The sequence below is a fragment of the Ranitomeya imitator genome, chromosome 3, assembly GCF_032444005.1.
Source record: "Ranitomeya imitator isolate aRanImi1 chromosome 3, aRanImi1.pri, whole genome shotgun sequence".
Taxonomy (NCBI): Eukaryota; Metazoa; Chordata; class Amphibia; order Anura; family Dendrobatidae; genus Ranitomeya; species Ranitomeya imitator.
The window spans coordinates 732,614,474-732,630,660 of NC_091284.1; the positions used below are offsets into that span (position 1 = coordinate 732,614,474).

The following is a 16,187-nucleotide window of genomic DNA, read 5'->3' on the forward strand; positions in this document are numbered from 1 at the left end:
CCGCACCTAAAGCGCGAGCAAGTAGTCAGCGAACTCAACCCCAACTGGGATTGAAGTCCGATTAGACCCTTGCTGGCACAGCACCGCAACTGGGTGTGAAATGAAACAGAAGAGCATGCAGTGCCGCACTGACGAACGCCACTAACCACCCAGGCTTGGGTAAGGAAAGCACAGAGGAAGTGCACGGCGCCGTACTGGCGGTCACAGCAACTGGACGCTATAATGTGTGACTAGTGCTGTAGGATAAGTCGGGCGCTAGGTAGCAGCCATACACCTTCCGCGAACAGTCATACTATAGGGTAGGGGTATCCAAGGATGACTTGCACTCACAACATACACACATTAGCAATTGTTTGACAATACTAGCGCATGGCCGTGCGGTCATGCGCAGTTTATATAGCAGCAGCACAGGAAGTGGCCACAGCACTTTTGCCCTTCTAGGACCTGCCAAGAGGACCAATGGAATGTGCTGCAGAGCCTGAGCACATGACCCTCGATCTCCAACGGGAGACCTTACGCTGGGCATGCTCAGTACGTGCAGACAAGGACTTAGTCCCAGAGAAGTCCGCTCGCTGCTGACCAGCACAGACTTTAATAGCAGAGACTGGAGAAGCAGCAGTAACTCTCAGAACAGAGTGAGAATGAGCAAGACGCTGGGACCGACGTCCTTGCTGAGCAGACTCCACTGCGGCTGGACAAGAATGGGAGACCGCAGCGGAGGTGGCCCGAGATTCCCCCTGTGCAGGAGCGGGAACTCGACCCCTAACAGTAGGTCTCCGAGACAATCATGCCTCCACTTCCTTGGACTCAACTAGCCATGTTACTATCCATACATTTTTCTGACAATGGTAGTCTAGAAAACTGATATTTGTGCCACCTGAATGTGGCTGAGCATAAAAGCAGGTAGAGGTGTTGCATGCGGTATCAGGGTTCCCAACAAAGGGGCCCTACACCAATCCCTCACTCACCTTGTCTTACAGTGACATTCAATTGAAAGCTGTAAATGCTGTTCCAGACCCCGATACCTCATGCCTAGCTGATTGCAGTAGTGCCATGCTAAAATTTGTACTGTAGGTTAATTGAGGCCAATTTCCTGGCATCTGTCCCTCATTTGATATATTTCAGCAGCATTTGGGGCAGTTCTAAGGTGTTGTGCATGCATTTGTTTTTGCCTCCCATTGACGTGAAGGGCGTTTGGTTATGTTCGGCGATTATTCGACAAATTAATCAGCGAATATTGTAAATTCGGCAATTGTAATCCGAACCGAACATTGAAATATTCACTCATCTCTAGTCATAAGGGCAATAATGAGGAAAAAGCATATCTGTACATGATGTCCACAAGCCTACCCCAGAGAACGTATTGGTTACAGTTCCACCAGATATATAGACAATGAATCGCTAAGGCACAAGTGTCATAGTATACAAAAACATCCATATCAATGAAATATGTAATACATGTTAAACAAAAAAAAAAAGGTAAGGTCATTTTTAGAGCCTCAGACAATTAAGCATTAACTCCATTCTACTACAGATTTTAAAAATTAAGATAAAAAAGATCTTTTCATCGAGTTTAAATAAATGACAAAAAAATGAAAAATTAATAAACAGAAAAATACATAATGCTTCACTAATAAAACAATGGCATGGTGCATTCCTTTTTAAACTTTGAAGATCCTCATGGTGAGTCACACATAGTGAATTAATATAAGTATATCTACCAGAATGTTGCCCCACCCCAAAATGTACAGCAGAGGTGCTGAATAAGGTGAAGTTCTTACCTTGTCTTATGGATGGAGGATCCCTACATAAACCAGTGTCATAGATAATATCAGAGTGCTGTCTCCTACATAACAGCTGAGGAGCAATGCTATTGTAGAGGGTGACATAAGAACGTTTTATAAAGTAGATAGGTGTTACATAAGAGCTGCCCACTGGTAACTATCTATATGAACCCCAAACTCCTTTACACATAAGAGAATTTCTCTTTTTGAGCATGTCATTAATATGCATAACAGAATTAGTGAGAATCTTCCGGCAGCAATGATTTACAGCTTGAGTTGTTAAGACAGTCTAAGAAATTTTGCCTCGGTGTGTGAACAAGCCTGCTGGCAGAATTGCAAGACACGATGATTGAGAAATCTTTTAGTGGATAGCTGAAAAATAAAGGCAAGACAATGGGAACTTATGAAACAGATAAGAGTGTCAACTCAATCTCAGATGTTATATAAATCTGCCTAATTATACGTCATGCCCGAAAAAAAATGTGAATCCATTCCAGGTAACACAGAGGGAGGTTTACATTATGCCAGGCTAAACTGTTATTTAACATGTATAACCAGGGGAGGAACCAGTAGCCTTCTCCACCTCTTAGCCAACTTGTCACCTGCACAAATATATAAGCTGACAACCTACTTTTACATTCACACAACTGCAAGGACAAGAAATCTTTCAACTTTTCAGCTCTACTTCAAACGTCTTCATCATGAGGAGAGAACTTTGTTCATGGGCCTTTTACAGAGCCGTGTTTGCTGAATTTCTAGCCACCTTGATCTTTGTATTTTTTGGACTGGGCTCTGCTCTGAGATGGCCGGCTTCTCTTCCAACGGTGCTACAGATCTCACTCGCCTTTGGTTTCGTGATAGGCACAATGGTCCTGACAGTGGGACATATAAGTGGAGCTCATATGAATCCAGCAGTCTCTTTTGCTTTTGTTCTTGGATCTCAAATTTCAATAGTGAGAGGCATTTTTTACATAGTTGCCCAGATTTTGGGAGGTTTGGCCGGTGCTGGTATTTTATATGCCGTGGTCCCACCAGCAATCCGAGGAAATCTTGCCATGAACACAGTAAGTAGTTTAATACTTCATATATGCAAATTGTCTTTCTGTGATGGATGCAATGGGGTACGCTAATATAAAGCATGTTGTGAACTTATAGGTAAGTGCAAAATGAGGGACAGTTAGATAAAAAAAACACGGGAGCATGTAAAATATAACCAAAGTATTAGAAAAACAACAATGGAACGCTAGAAGGACCCATCGCTATCACTAAATTGATAATAGTACTAGCTGTATTACAAAAGAGTTCCTGATAAACAGGAACGCACTGACCTATCATAATCTTGTCCATTTCTCACTTTATCAGTGATCTCTATGCTTTTTATGGGAATTTTTTGGTCTGCATTATTTGCTCAGCTTTTATGAGGAACATCATGTATGTGATAGTTATTTGGAAAAATATTTACTTATTATTAAAGGAATCGATCATTTTTAATTACATTTTTAAAGTGCAGCACATCTTCTTGATGATACATTATTAGCCTTTTGTTCTGAGGAAGAGGTCCTGCGTTGACCTTGAAACGCGTTGACTTTGTAAACCCGTTAAAATAAAGTTTCTAAGGAAAATATTAGTTGAATTCAATTATCAGCAGCGCATCCAGTGACACTTCACCCAGATATGTTATGTTCAATGATTTTTAATGACATTTTTAAAGTTAAACGCATCTTCTTGATGATACATTTTATAGCAGAGAATTGAAGTTTAGGGTTTTTTTTTCTTTTCCTATTGAATTTATCTTCTCTACCTAAAAGCCTTGTAAGTTTACCATGTATGCCATGAATATCCATCATTTGCTTATAATCCGACAAGTTAAGATACATTAATGTAGTAATGTTACATGTAATCCTATCGAAAACATACAGATAACTCATCACGATATTGTAATGAGTCAGAACAGATCCGTTGTATTGACAGATGCATGCAGCTTGGCTACATTTCTGTATGATTTACGTAGCACCCACGTGGATTCACAAGTAACCTGAGGTATATACATATGACTATATATATGTATTTATATATATATATACAGTATATATTTGACAAATGCATACATTGCAATATAAGGAATGACCATACGTGGACCACATCACTAGCTCTTGAACTGTATCCCCCAATCCATACATATATCTTACAATTTGCTAGATCTCATCCAATTTCTTTTCTGAGGATGATGATAAAACCCCCTCATAACCTTTGATGTATATTTTTAATCAAAGGTCATGTCCCTGACATTGATGCAGTCGCTGACGCTGAGCCTGCATCTTTCCCTGCTCTTGATGGCTGATTAAATCAGTTAAAGTGCTCTGCCCTGCAGCTGTTAACCTGTTTAATCCCGCTGTCAATCAATGACAGTGGGATTTAACACGCGCTGGCTGGAAGTGTGTCACAAATCCTACCCATCGGCGCCCCTGTCAGGTGATCTGGGGGCGCAAGTGGGGTGTCATGACAACTGTAGTTTACAATTAAAATATTGTATTTACTACAAAATAGTATCAATAAAACATCAGCTCAGAGCACAAAAAAATAGCCCTCACCCATCCCCAGACCCTGAAAAATGAACACACTACAGGCTTGGATTTTTTTCACCATTTAAATAAAATAAAACTATAAATGTTTGGTGTTTGAGTACTCGTAATGACCTGGGGAATCAGTTTTACCATATAGAGAACATGGTAAATAAAAAAAATAATAATAATAATTGTGGAATTTCATTTTTTTGGGAATTTTTGTTCCCATTTCCCAGTACGCTATATGGTAAAATCTGATATGGCTATATTGACAGAAAAGTAAAGGAGTTATGGCTCTTTGAAGAAGGGTAGGAAAAAATGAAAGCGCAAAAAATTGAAAATCGCAATGTCATGAAGAAGTTAATACACAATCCAGATAAGTGATTTAATTGCAGTGATACCGTGCTGTCCTGTATCTGTGTATGTTTTAGCATTAGATGGAGAATCTCTGAATGATATTGATTTTCCTACCAGTCCGTCTCCCTCCACTTTTACCAAACTGTTACTAAATTTTAAAAATGATCAGAAGGGCTAGTGGCTTGTACCAGATCCTACAGTGGGTAGATCTGAGTGACGATGACAGATCTACTGATTTCTCATATAAAAAATAATCTATTATGGGGTGGGAAAAGGAGATACCATTTAAGATGAAGACAATATTTATATTGTTTTAACTAGCTTTAAAATCCACAAACTATAAATAAGTCTAAGGAGCATGAAAGGATATCTGAATATTATATTGCGCATAACATATAATGTAGAGACCAAAGATTTATCTAGTTATTTGTACTTTATAACCAAAATCTCACACCTTGGGACGTGTCATTTTTTTAATAGGAAAATATAAATTAGAGCTTCATCCTTTGCCTTTGGTGATAACTACCCTAAAAGTGTTGACTTCCAAACCAGCAAAGGACAACTTCTGGATAAAATTTGGGTGATTAATAATGATGAACAAGTGTACTCGGATAAGGAGTTATCCGAGCAGGCTAGGGTACTAACCGAGAGTCTTTGGTATGCTTACAAAATAGGTTTGACTCATCATGGCTGCATGTTTCGAGGCTGCTCAACAGGTGCAACACATGCAGGGATTGCCTATATGTTAGTCAATCTATGCACTTGGTTAGCACCCAAGCATGCTCTGATAACCCCTAATCCTAGCACACACACTCATCACTACTGATTAATAGAGTTGGAGAAAATTCATTCACAGGACCTGTGGATGCTGGGAAGTAGAATGAGAGGTGGTCCTCAGGGCTTCCGTCCCATGGCCATGAATTACCGAAGAGGCTGATGGACTGGGTCCTGCGAATTGATTTGCACCAACTCAAGTGGCTAATTATAGTGATCCATAAGATCTCTTCGGATATTTTCTCTAACAGTTAATCAATATGTAGTATGATGCAATCAGCTACCCAACATGTCTGGTTTTTGATAATTATTTCCTGCCTCAAATATGACAAATTATTCATGTTATTAAATTCCAAGTATAACCAACCCAACTTGGTTGTGTTACCAGCAGAGACTTATGTCCATGGAGTAATGTGCTTCTATGTCTTATGGTCACACGCTATTTCTCTGGATATACTAACAATGTCTTATCCTTACAGCTCAGTAACAACATAACAGCAGGACTCGGTGTTGCCGTTGAGATTATTCTTACTTTTCAACTGGTTTTGTGCATCTTTGCATGTACAGACAGCCGCCGAACTGATCTTTTAGGGTCTCCAGCTATATCTATTGGCCTATCGGTTGCATTGGGTCACCTTGTAGGGGTAAGTAGCATTTTTATAAATATCCTCATAGCATACTATGTTGATAGACATCTATATAGTTGTAATTTATGCACTTTAGTGCATGCTTCACGTGTTGCTATTGAAATACTGTATTACTCTAGTAATAGGAGTATTTGACTATGTTTAAAGGACTCCCTCAGATCTATGAATTTGAGGAGTTGATGAGAAAGTTTATTATTTGCATTATTAGAGAGATAAGCTCTGTCAGTTCTGACCAATCTTATTATTGGGAGTTTGATTTTAAAGGCAACTTGTCACTATGAAATACAGATTTCTTAGAGAGTTCTAAGTATTTTATTAATTTAAATCAGTGTTCATTCTGGGCTTAGAATTTGAGTGGAAGGTCCAGAGATTGACAGCTAACTCTACACGCTAATAAAATGAAGGCTGTCCATCACTGATAAGGACCGCCGACTGGATCCAGGATGTGCAGAGGTTAAAACTAATAAATTATTAGTTATATATCTTTGTAAGAAAATATCAATCTTCTCAACTTCTCCAGCTCTGCAACATGATGCTTACAGATTGAGATGTATTTTCAAAGTTTTGTTTCCCTTAAAAAGGAGAATAGATGTAAGTTTAATATATTAACTAAGTATTGGATAGTGGACGGAACAGAAAATCCAAGCAGAATATTGTTGGTCAAGCCAGTTTTATTGTTCTGGAGCAAAAAGGTACATAAACTATTGCCCTATTGTATAGATTTTTATTACTTTTATATAACAGGATACACCCTATATTACAAACCTAGCTTGGTTACACATAAAAGAACAGCTAAAATGTATTTTGGTCCATTCTCCCAGATTGTCTTGACTGCAATTTTGAGAACTCCAGTAGATGTTGTGTCACATTGTTCTTCACCTGTTGACAATTCATGCTTTTTTGATAAAATCACAATGGTATTGATAATGTTATACTCAAATAGTCAATTCTGGCTGCAGAGCAGCTAGAGCCTTACCATCATTTACCATCACCAGCTATTTTTATAGAAGAAAAGAAAATAGGGCATCAGCTTTCTTTTCCAGGTCCCATCATTATCAGAATTTTTTCTCTAAAAACTAGTATGCACAGAAAACAATCAAATAGCATTTTCTACTGTTCAATTGCTATTACTAAATTACTATTTTATTTATTACTATTTTATTTTATATAATTACTATTTTATTACTAAAATACTATTTTTTATACTTTAGATATACTTCACTGGCTGCTCGATGAATCCTGCCCGCTCGTTTGCTCCAGCTGTCATTATGAGAAACTTTCGAAATCAATGGGTAAGGATATTTCAAAATCTGTAACTAACATACTCTTACTCCTAAAAAAGATAGACACCATTAGATAAACAGATAATCAGTCGAGCAAAATAGAAGATGCTTCATACTCCATGTAAAAATAGATCCTTTATTGACCCATATAGTTGTGTAACATCCACCTAGAACCGTTTTCAAAATTTAAATTTAGATTGTCCAGTAAAGCTTCCAGCAATCCAAAGCAAAATTAGATCCTTTATTGACCCTTTTCCATTCTTTCAGTCTACCTGGAACCCTTTTTAAAGCACCTCTCCATCATTTTTATTTTACCACTGGAGCGGCGACACTAATCTAAGCTCCCTGCACTTAGTCTCATACTTACCAGCCACCGTCCTCTTCTGTCTTCGGCACCGCTTTGGTCTGTCCCCTGCAGATTGTGTCCTGCTTACCAGTGTTTGCTTGGTGATCCGGAAGTCACAATTCAAAGTAAGTCTATGAGAGCCAAAACGAGGCCAGAAAAAGCATCTCAAAGACTTAAGCCCCCGTCACACACAGCGAGATCGCTAGCGAGATCGCTGCTGAGTCACAAGTTTTGTGACGCAACAGCGATCTCAGTAGCGATCTCGCCATGTGTGACACGTAGCAGCGACCAGGCCCCTGCTGTGAGATCGCTGGTCGTGTCGGAATGGCCTGGGCCATTTTTTGATCGTTGAGGTCCCGCTGGGTAGCACACATGGCTGTGTTTGACACCTTACCAACGACCTCGCTGACAGGACGTCCCATTGAATCGTCATGAAATAGCATCGTTGTACAGGTCGCTACAGGTCGCTACAGGTCGCCGCATCGCTGCTGCATCATTGGTGAGATCTCACTGTTTGACATCTCACCAGCGACCACATAGCGACGCTTGAGCGATCCCTGACAGGTCGTATCGTTGTCGGAATCGCTCAAGCGTCGCTAAGTGTGACGGGGCCTTTACACTGAGAGATTGTGACCGTTACCTCTGATTTCTGGTCAGTCAAAAGTTGAGATGCCAGAAAGAGCAGAAGATAGTGGCTGGTGAGCATAATACTAGGGTCATGGACCCTACATAAGTAGCACCACGCTGAAATAAAAAAAGCTATGCTTTAAGATAGTTAAAGGATGGATAGATAGTCATCTGTAATGTAATTTGTCATGTCTCATATATACAAATTTATTGGCTTGACTTTGTATTCTTTATATTGCAGGTCTTCTGGGTTGGGCCATTAGCAGGAGGTATCATAGCCTCATTAGTGTACAATTATATGCTCTATCCAAACATAAGACCCTCAAGGGAGAAGTTAGCCATACTTTTGGGGACCTATGAACCATCAGATGTCTGCTGGAACGAGGAGCCTGAACAGTGCAAGAGACGTTCCCTGGATTGTCCTGAACGTGTAAATCACCGGTTCTCTATGTAACAACAATGGGTGAACTTAGATTAGCCATTGGACATTGTCTATAAATATCAAAGCTGGCACTAAGGTGCTGATCAAAAGGCTCTTGATATTTGGAAATCCACAACTTCTTCTGTGGTTCCGCTACACCAAAGCAAAGAAGTTTGGTACTTGCATCAAAGATTGTCGTTTCTGAAAAACAAAGATTTAATTTATTGATTAGATGTAGTTTTTATATCCATAAGTGTTATTCGTATTTTACCAGCTTGATTCAAAATGATACAGATCAAATGTAGGCATGTAAACGACAGAAAGCATGGCTGCCATAATGGCATAAGTCAAATCCAAGTTACTGATAGTTACATAATGGTACCAGGGTCTAGCGGTGACAGTGAAGAAGAAGCAATGAGTATGATCTCGCATCTCTTAATATCAGAGGTGTTAGCTGCTAAGCTTGAAGTAGAACCAATGCACAATACTGTACCCCGGCTCACAACCTAATGATATTACATGTATGATGCCACCATACTTTAATTTTTGCATGGCGGATAGCTCCGGCATAGCATGGCATTGTGGGTCCTTGAACTATAGATGGACTTTGTTGTAATTACAACATCTGCAAAACTTTTTTCAAAAACACCAAAGATTTTGATTAAGCATTTTTTAAGCTAGTTTTTGCAAAACTTGGAGGAAACATTACCTTTTTTTGCTCTAGTCCTCTATGCATGTTGGTCAAGGCAGAAGGGCCTTGGATTCCAGCACCAAGTGTGCCTACCCCAACAGATCCCCATGGATCTGAGTAACGGGATGAAGTTTTAGAAATCGAAAATCTTTTTAATGTGGTTCAGAACAGTATATGTGCCTTAAAATGTTTTTCTGATTTTTTTAATACAATGCATTCGCAATTCTGTTTTGATAAATGTGTTAATATATCTTTATAGTGGCCTGCACTCACTTTTTCAGAAGCAGATCTCCAAACATATTGTACAGTTATAAACTTTATGGAGAAAATTGTTGGGACTCTCGTTTTAATCGTTGATTTCAGGTTTTTGATTCATTGCCATTGCCACAGGCGTATAACATCTCGCAAGATACAATATACGGCAGTGTGGGCAAGCCCTTGAAACAAAGAACTGAAAAGACGAAAACATATTTGTATTCATGTGTCTATAAATATCTGGTCGGTCGTAATATAAATTTATTTTAAAGTCACAATGAACTCCCCAAAAAATGTGTAAAAGTCAAAACCACAAATTTGTGGTTTTTAAATTATTGCTGTCTCCCCCCTTCAAAAATGGAATACCAAGTTTCAATATGTTGTGTATACCAGTATCATTAAAAATGTCAGGTCAGCAGACACAAAATAAGCCCCAATCAGCCCCAATAAGAGGAGAAAAATAAATTCTTAAAAATGGCAATACGATAGATTTTTTTTTAGATTATTTTTTTTCCAAGTGTGGTGCATTGGTCCAAGTGTGATGCAATGTTTTGTCGAGATCACATTTGGACTGAAAATACCGTAATGTACACAATCTCTTAAAATATATATTAAAAAAAAAACTGTACAAATTTGGGACTGTATTAACCTTGGGAATAATGTTGCCAGGACATTTTTACTACACAACAAATACTATAAAAAAAATGGTAGAATTGCATTCTTTTCTCAATGTTACCCCACTTTCGTTTTTTTCCCCATTTTCCAGTATATGCTATAATAAAATGAAAGGTGCCTTTCAAATCTATAACTTGACCCATAAAAAAGCCTTCATTCAGCTATACCAACAAAAAAATAAAAAAAAGTTGTGGCTCATGGAAAAGAGAAAAGGAAAAAAAGAAAATAATTAAAAGAGAAGAATAAGATCAGCAGCCACACATTTATCTTTTACCTCTGTGCCAGAGCAGAGGACTTGGATGTCGGTATAAGAAAAACTAAACCTTAGTTACAACTAATTAAAATATAAATATTAGGAGATTTACTGTCATAGTTTTGTTTTTCCTTACAAGCAACATGGTATTAAAAAGTAAATATTTACTTTAAGTATCATACTATTATAATAATATTCTATTTATATTATTACTATAGCGTAATTATGACTATAGTTATAACAGCTTAGTGGTTGCACACATTAACTTAAGTATGCAGTTGAAACAAGAAGTTTGCATACACTATATAAAAAGACACATATGCATGTTTTTCTCAATATCTGACATGAAATCTGAATAAATCTTTCCCATTTAAGGGCAATTATGATTACCATAATTATTAATATTTTTCCAAATGACAGAATAATGAGAGAAAGAGAATGTTTTAAGGCATTTTTATTACATACTGCAAAGTCAAAAGTTTAACTACATTTCATTAGCATTTCGTAGCATTGCCCTTAAACTGAATGACTTGGGTCAAACGTTTGGGATATCCTTCCACATGCTTCTCTCAATAGTTGGTCGGAATTTGGGCCCATTCCTCCTGGCAAAACTGGTGTAACTGATCCAGATTTGTAGGTCTCCTTGCTCGCACCGGCCTTTTCAGCTTTGACCATAAATTTTAATAGGATTGAGATCAGAGCTTTGGCCACTCCAAACCATTGACTTTGTTACCCTTCAGATACTTTTTTGCCATTTTGGCAGTATGCTTCAGTTCATTGTCCATTTGGAAGACCCATTTAAGCCCAAGCTTTAACTTCAAGGCTGATGTGTTGAGATGTTGCTTCAGTATTGCCATATGATCTTCTTTTCTATTTTGTGATGTGCACCAGTTCCTCCTGCAGCAAAACAACCCCACAACATGATGCTGCTTACCCCCGTGTTTCACAGTTGGGATGGTGCTCTTACGCTTTCAAGCTTTTCCCTTTTTCCTCCAAATATAATGATGGTCATTATGCCCAAAAAGATCAGTTTCATCAGACCACAGGACATGTCTCCAAAAATTAAGGTCTTTGTTCCTGTGTGCATTTGCAAACATTAATTTGGCTTTATTATGTTTCTTTTGGAGTAATGGCTTCTTCCTGGCAGAGTGGCCTTTCAGCCAATGTTGATACAGTACCCGTTTCACTGTGGATATTGACACAATCTTACCAGCTTCCGCCATTATCTTCACAAGGTCTTTTGCTTATGTCCTTGGGTTGCTATGCACATGCCAGTGCAAAGCACAATCATCTCTGGGACACAGAACCCTTCTCCTTCCTGAGCGGTATGATGGCTGGACATTCCCATCTTGTTTGTACTTACATATAATTGTTTGTACAGATGAATGAGGCACTTTCAGTTATCTTGAAATTGTACCCAAGGATGAATCAGACTTGTGCAAGTTCACAATTTTCTTGCTGATATATTGGCTAATTTCTTTAGACTTTCCCATGATGCTACACAAAGAAGCAATATGTTTCAGGTGTAAATTAAAATACATTAGAAGCTTCCAAATGCATGACGTCTTCATATGGACAGTCCAGAATTGTTTAAAGGCATAGTAATCTTAGTTTATGTAAACTTTTGACTTTGCAGTAAGTAATAAAATGCCTTAAAGCACTTTCTCTCATTATTCTGATATTTGGCAAATATTAATAATTATGGTAATCCTAATTGACCTAGAAAGGGAAAGATTTATTCTGATTCCATGTCAGATATTGAGAAAAACATGCATATGTTTCTTTTTATATAGTGTATGTAAACTTCTGGTTTTAACTGTACATGATGCCTGGTTAGCATAAAATCCCATTTCCAGATCCGTATGATTTCAAGCAGGGGTCTACACATGAAGAAATAGATTGCTAGCTCTGGTGTACAATGAACACAGTTACCGTAAAAATGAGGAATATTGCTCTGTACATATTACATAAGCTTGGCACTTTGCATACAGTGTTACACAGAACTAAAAATTTATTAACGATTTATGTGGATATGATTTGTTGCTAATGATTATAAGTTTCTGCACAATATTTGTGCTCCTGTAGATGGTTTTTTTGAGAATGAAAGACTTCCGGATATAAGATGATGCATGATCCATTTTCATGATGGAACAAGAATGGCAGCAACTCAATATACTGTACTGTATCTGGTATTCAGTGTTCAGATTTTATATTTGCAGGGATTTCAGCTCACCACAGAGATACATTAATGAGTAACCGTCATTTTAATTTTTATTTAATAAATTATTAGCGCATATGAAAGTAAGAAACTTTGCAATATATCTTATTGGAGCAATCTGCTTCTTTCTTCTACTGGACTGATCTTTCACTCTCAATTCTTGGGTAATATAGCAGATGACAGTTTTAAAATTCTATGGAGATAGAGACAGACACCGACATTCTGCTACAAGTTCACTTGACACGCCAGTTAGTTTTCCATAGGACTTTGTGAGAACTAAGTGTTATTCCTATCTTAGTAATTGGAAAGCCTGTGCTTACTGAAGACAGATTTTACCTGCGAATTGAAAATTTTGAGAATGAAAGAACAGTCTTAAGGCTAGGTTCACATTGCGTTAACAGCAGCCCGTTCAACACATGCGTTAACGCAAGTGCCGACATTCCATAGCGCTAGCGCAGATAGATCTAGGAGATGATCTATCTGCGCTAGCGGTGACGGACCCAGAAATGCTGTAGCCCGCGTCCCAGGGTCCGTCACTCAATGACGGCACATCGCTAGCGCACGCCCATTGTGGGCGTGCGCTAGTGATGCGTCCTTCATAGGATTTAATGGCAGCGTTAACGGACTGCGTTGCACCACGTTATGCTGCTGTGTAACGTAGTCTGTCTAACGGATGCCACAGACGCAGCGTGAACCTACTGAAGTGGATTTTTACAAAAAGATATATTAAAAGGTTTCTTATTTTCACATGTACTATTGATTTATGAAATAACAAAAACATTAAAATGACAGTTACTCTTTAAAAGGAATCTGTCAGCAGGTTTTTGCCATGTAATCTGAAAACAGCATGAGGTAGGGGTTAAAACATAGATTTCAGCTATGCCTTTCTTATCAAGCTCCATGCTGTTGTTTATTTGCAATGATTGTATTACCACCAGGAGATTGTCATTGCTGAACAAAGCCGTACATGGGGCCTAGTCTGACACACCCCCTCCTGTGATAAGCAGCTCACTATCTATAGACACACCATATTTTCACTGTTATAACTGCATTTATGTTGATTGTGAGGTTAAACAATGTACAATATTAAACTTTTTATTGGTTTACCATACTTTGTGCTCTTTCTAATTCTAAAAAAAAAAAAATTATCACTCAAAATATTTTGTAATTATGGGTAGTTCCAATGTTAGGGATGAAAATATGATCGTTTGAAGACCATAGCCTGATATGGAGGTTTGCATATCATTAAGACCCGACTTTCACTGACAATGCCCCACAAACAAGTTAAAGTCATAACTAATGATGAATGGGTTTCTCAGCAAGAACTCAAATTAGATCTTTCTACCTTATTGCAAAGTAAAGTAATCATTTACATTTATTACAATAGCTTAAATTTGAATATTTAAAGGGCTTGTCCATAATTTGAAAAAAAAGTCTCTTTACAGTAACAGTTTAACCTCATTCACTTGAACAGTTTTTTGGCAGCATACCAACGACATACAGTATACACCAGAGTGGTGATTTTTCTATAAAAAATGCTGACCTTTTATTTCTAATCACTATTTATTTTACTTATGAAAAAGCCGTTTAAGATTTGGATTTTGACCAGCCATGAATATGTATTTTTGTCCTTATTTATTTTTATGTATAAATATGTAAATTGAAGGCAGTCTATTGATGGTCTGAGATACTACTACACCTTACATCATTGTTATAGTAGTTAGGCTTCTACAAAAATTTTATTATTTTAAATCCAATGCAAAAAAAAATTATTTTATTAAAATTTATAGAAAAAAAACCAATAACATATAAACTTTAATAATGGCACCCAATCCATTAGCGACCTGCACAACCTCCGTCTTTGATTCCATCACAGCCAATGCAATACATTTCTAGTCTGGCAGTAGTCCATAACCAAATATAATTTCTTAGAATCAGATAGATGTTTTATTTATGAGTGCAAAGATATAAATCACATCCCTAATTTTATAATAATGGCCTCACTAGGAATGGGAGCTGTTGCATGCTTTAAAGAAGGATATACATTGCTGAACATCTGTTGTGGAGCTACCTGTGCCAACAGGATTAGTGGCAAAGCCTATTGGCATATGTGGCACCGTAACAGCTAAATAATAGTAAGAAACCTTTCATGGAAAGTCAATAAGCCAGCCCTTTTTTTTAACTTCACATGTACATTAAGAATAAATTATTATGCCAGAACTATCATAGTATGGACCACAAATTTCTAGTTATTATATTTTTTTAGATTTTGAGAAAATATTGTATTACTTTATTGTTTTCATTTTTAGTGCTGGCAGTGGCATTGTTAGTAATTATACTAGTGATGACATTACAGGTGTGTCTCACAAAAATTACAATATCATCAAAAGTTAATTTATGTCAGTTATTGAATACAAAAAGTGAAATTCATATAATATATAGTCATTACAAACAGAGTGATCTATTTCAAGTGTTTATTTCTGTTAATGTTGATGATTATGGCTTACAGCCAATGAAAACCCAAAAGTCATTATCTCAGTAAATTAGAACATTTAACAAAAAACACCTGCAAAGGCTTCTTAAGTGTTTAAAAAGGTCCCTTAATCTGTTTCAGTAGCTCCACAATCATGGGGAAGACTGCTGAATGTGCAGAAGGCAGTCATTAACACACTCCACAAGGAGGGTAAGCCACAAAAGGTCATTGCTAGAGTTGAGCGACCTTGACCTTTTTAGAGTCGAGCCGGGTTTTGCGAAACCCGACTATGTCCAAAGTCGGGTCGAGTGAAATCGGCCGATTATGACGTAAAGTCGGGATCGACCGAAACACGAAACCCAATGCAAGTCAATGGGGCAGCATAGTCGGCAGTGAGTGGGGGCCAGGAAAACACCTAGAGTGCCCATTTTAATGTCAAAACCATCCATTCTTCTTAATGAAGCTTGTCAAGCGTAATTTACCTTATAATAATTGGAAGGCATTTGAAATTGGGGGTCATTTGGCTAAAGTTGTGGGGGGTAGGGCTGGTTCAAGTAATTAGTGGGCCCAGGAAATCTGGACCACGTCACGGCAGTGGAGCAGGGAGAGGTAAGTATTTCAACTTTGCAAGTGCTGTGAACCTGAGCAAGCAGGGGGGGCCCACTCGTTGGCATTGGCACTGGCACAGGGCCCCTCAAAGTACAGCGGTGTGTTTGCACGGCGGGGGCGCCTCCCACCGGCAGCAACACTTTTGCGTACTATGAGAGGCCCTGTGCCAGTGACGTCGCCAACTAGTATTCCTCCCCCCACCTGATGAAG

General features: G+C 38.1%; 1 protein-coding gene across 1 annotated transcript in view; it reads left to right on the top strand.

Moving 5' to 3' along the window:
- Window positions 1-2,421: 2,421 nt before the first annotated feature.
- LOC138670990 (aquaporin-5-like) overlaps window positions 2,422-16,187 on the top strand; it is a 28,802-nt gene continuing 15,036 nt past the window's right edge. Inside the window, exons 1-4 of the mRNA XM_069758817.1 lie at window positions 2,422-2,848; window positions 5,959-6,123; window positions 7,338-7,418; window positions 8,624-8,812. Of these exons, the coding sequence (XP_069614918.1) occupies window positions 2,486-2,848; window positions 5,959-6,123; window positions 7,338-7,418; window positions 8,624-8,812 (798 nt within the window). The 5' untranslated portion in view covers window positions 2,422-2,485. The remainder of the gene's footprint in view (window positions 2,849-5,958; window positions 6,124-7,337; window positions 7,419-8,623; window positions 8,813-16,187) is intronic.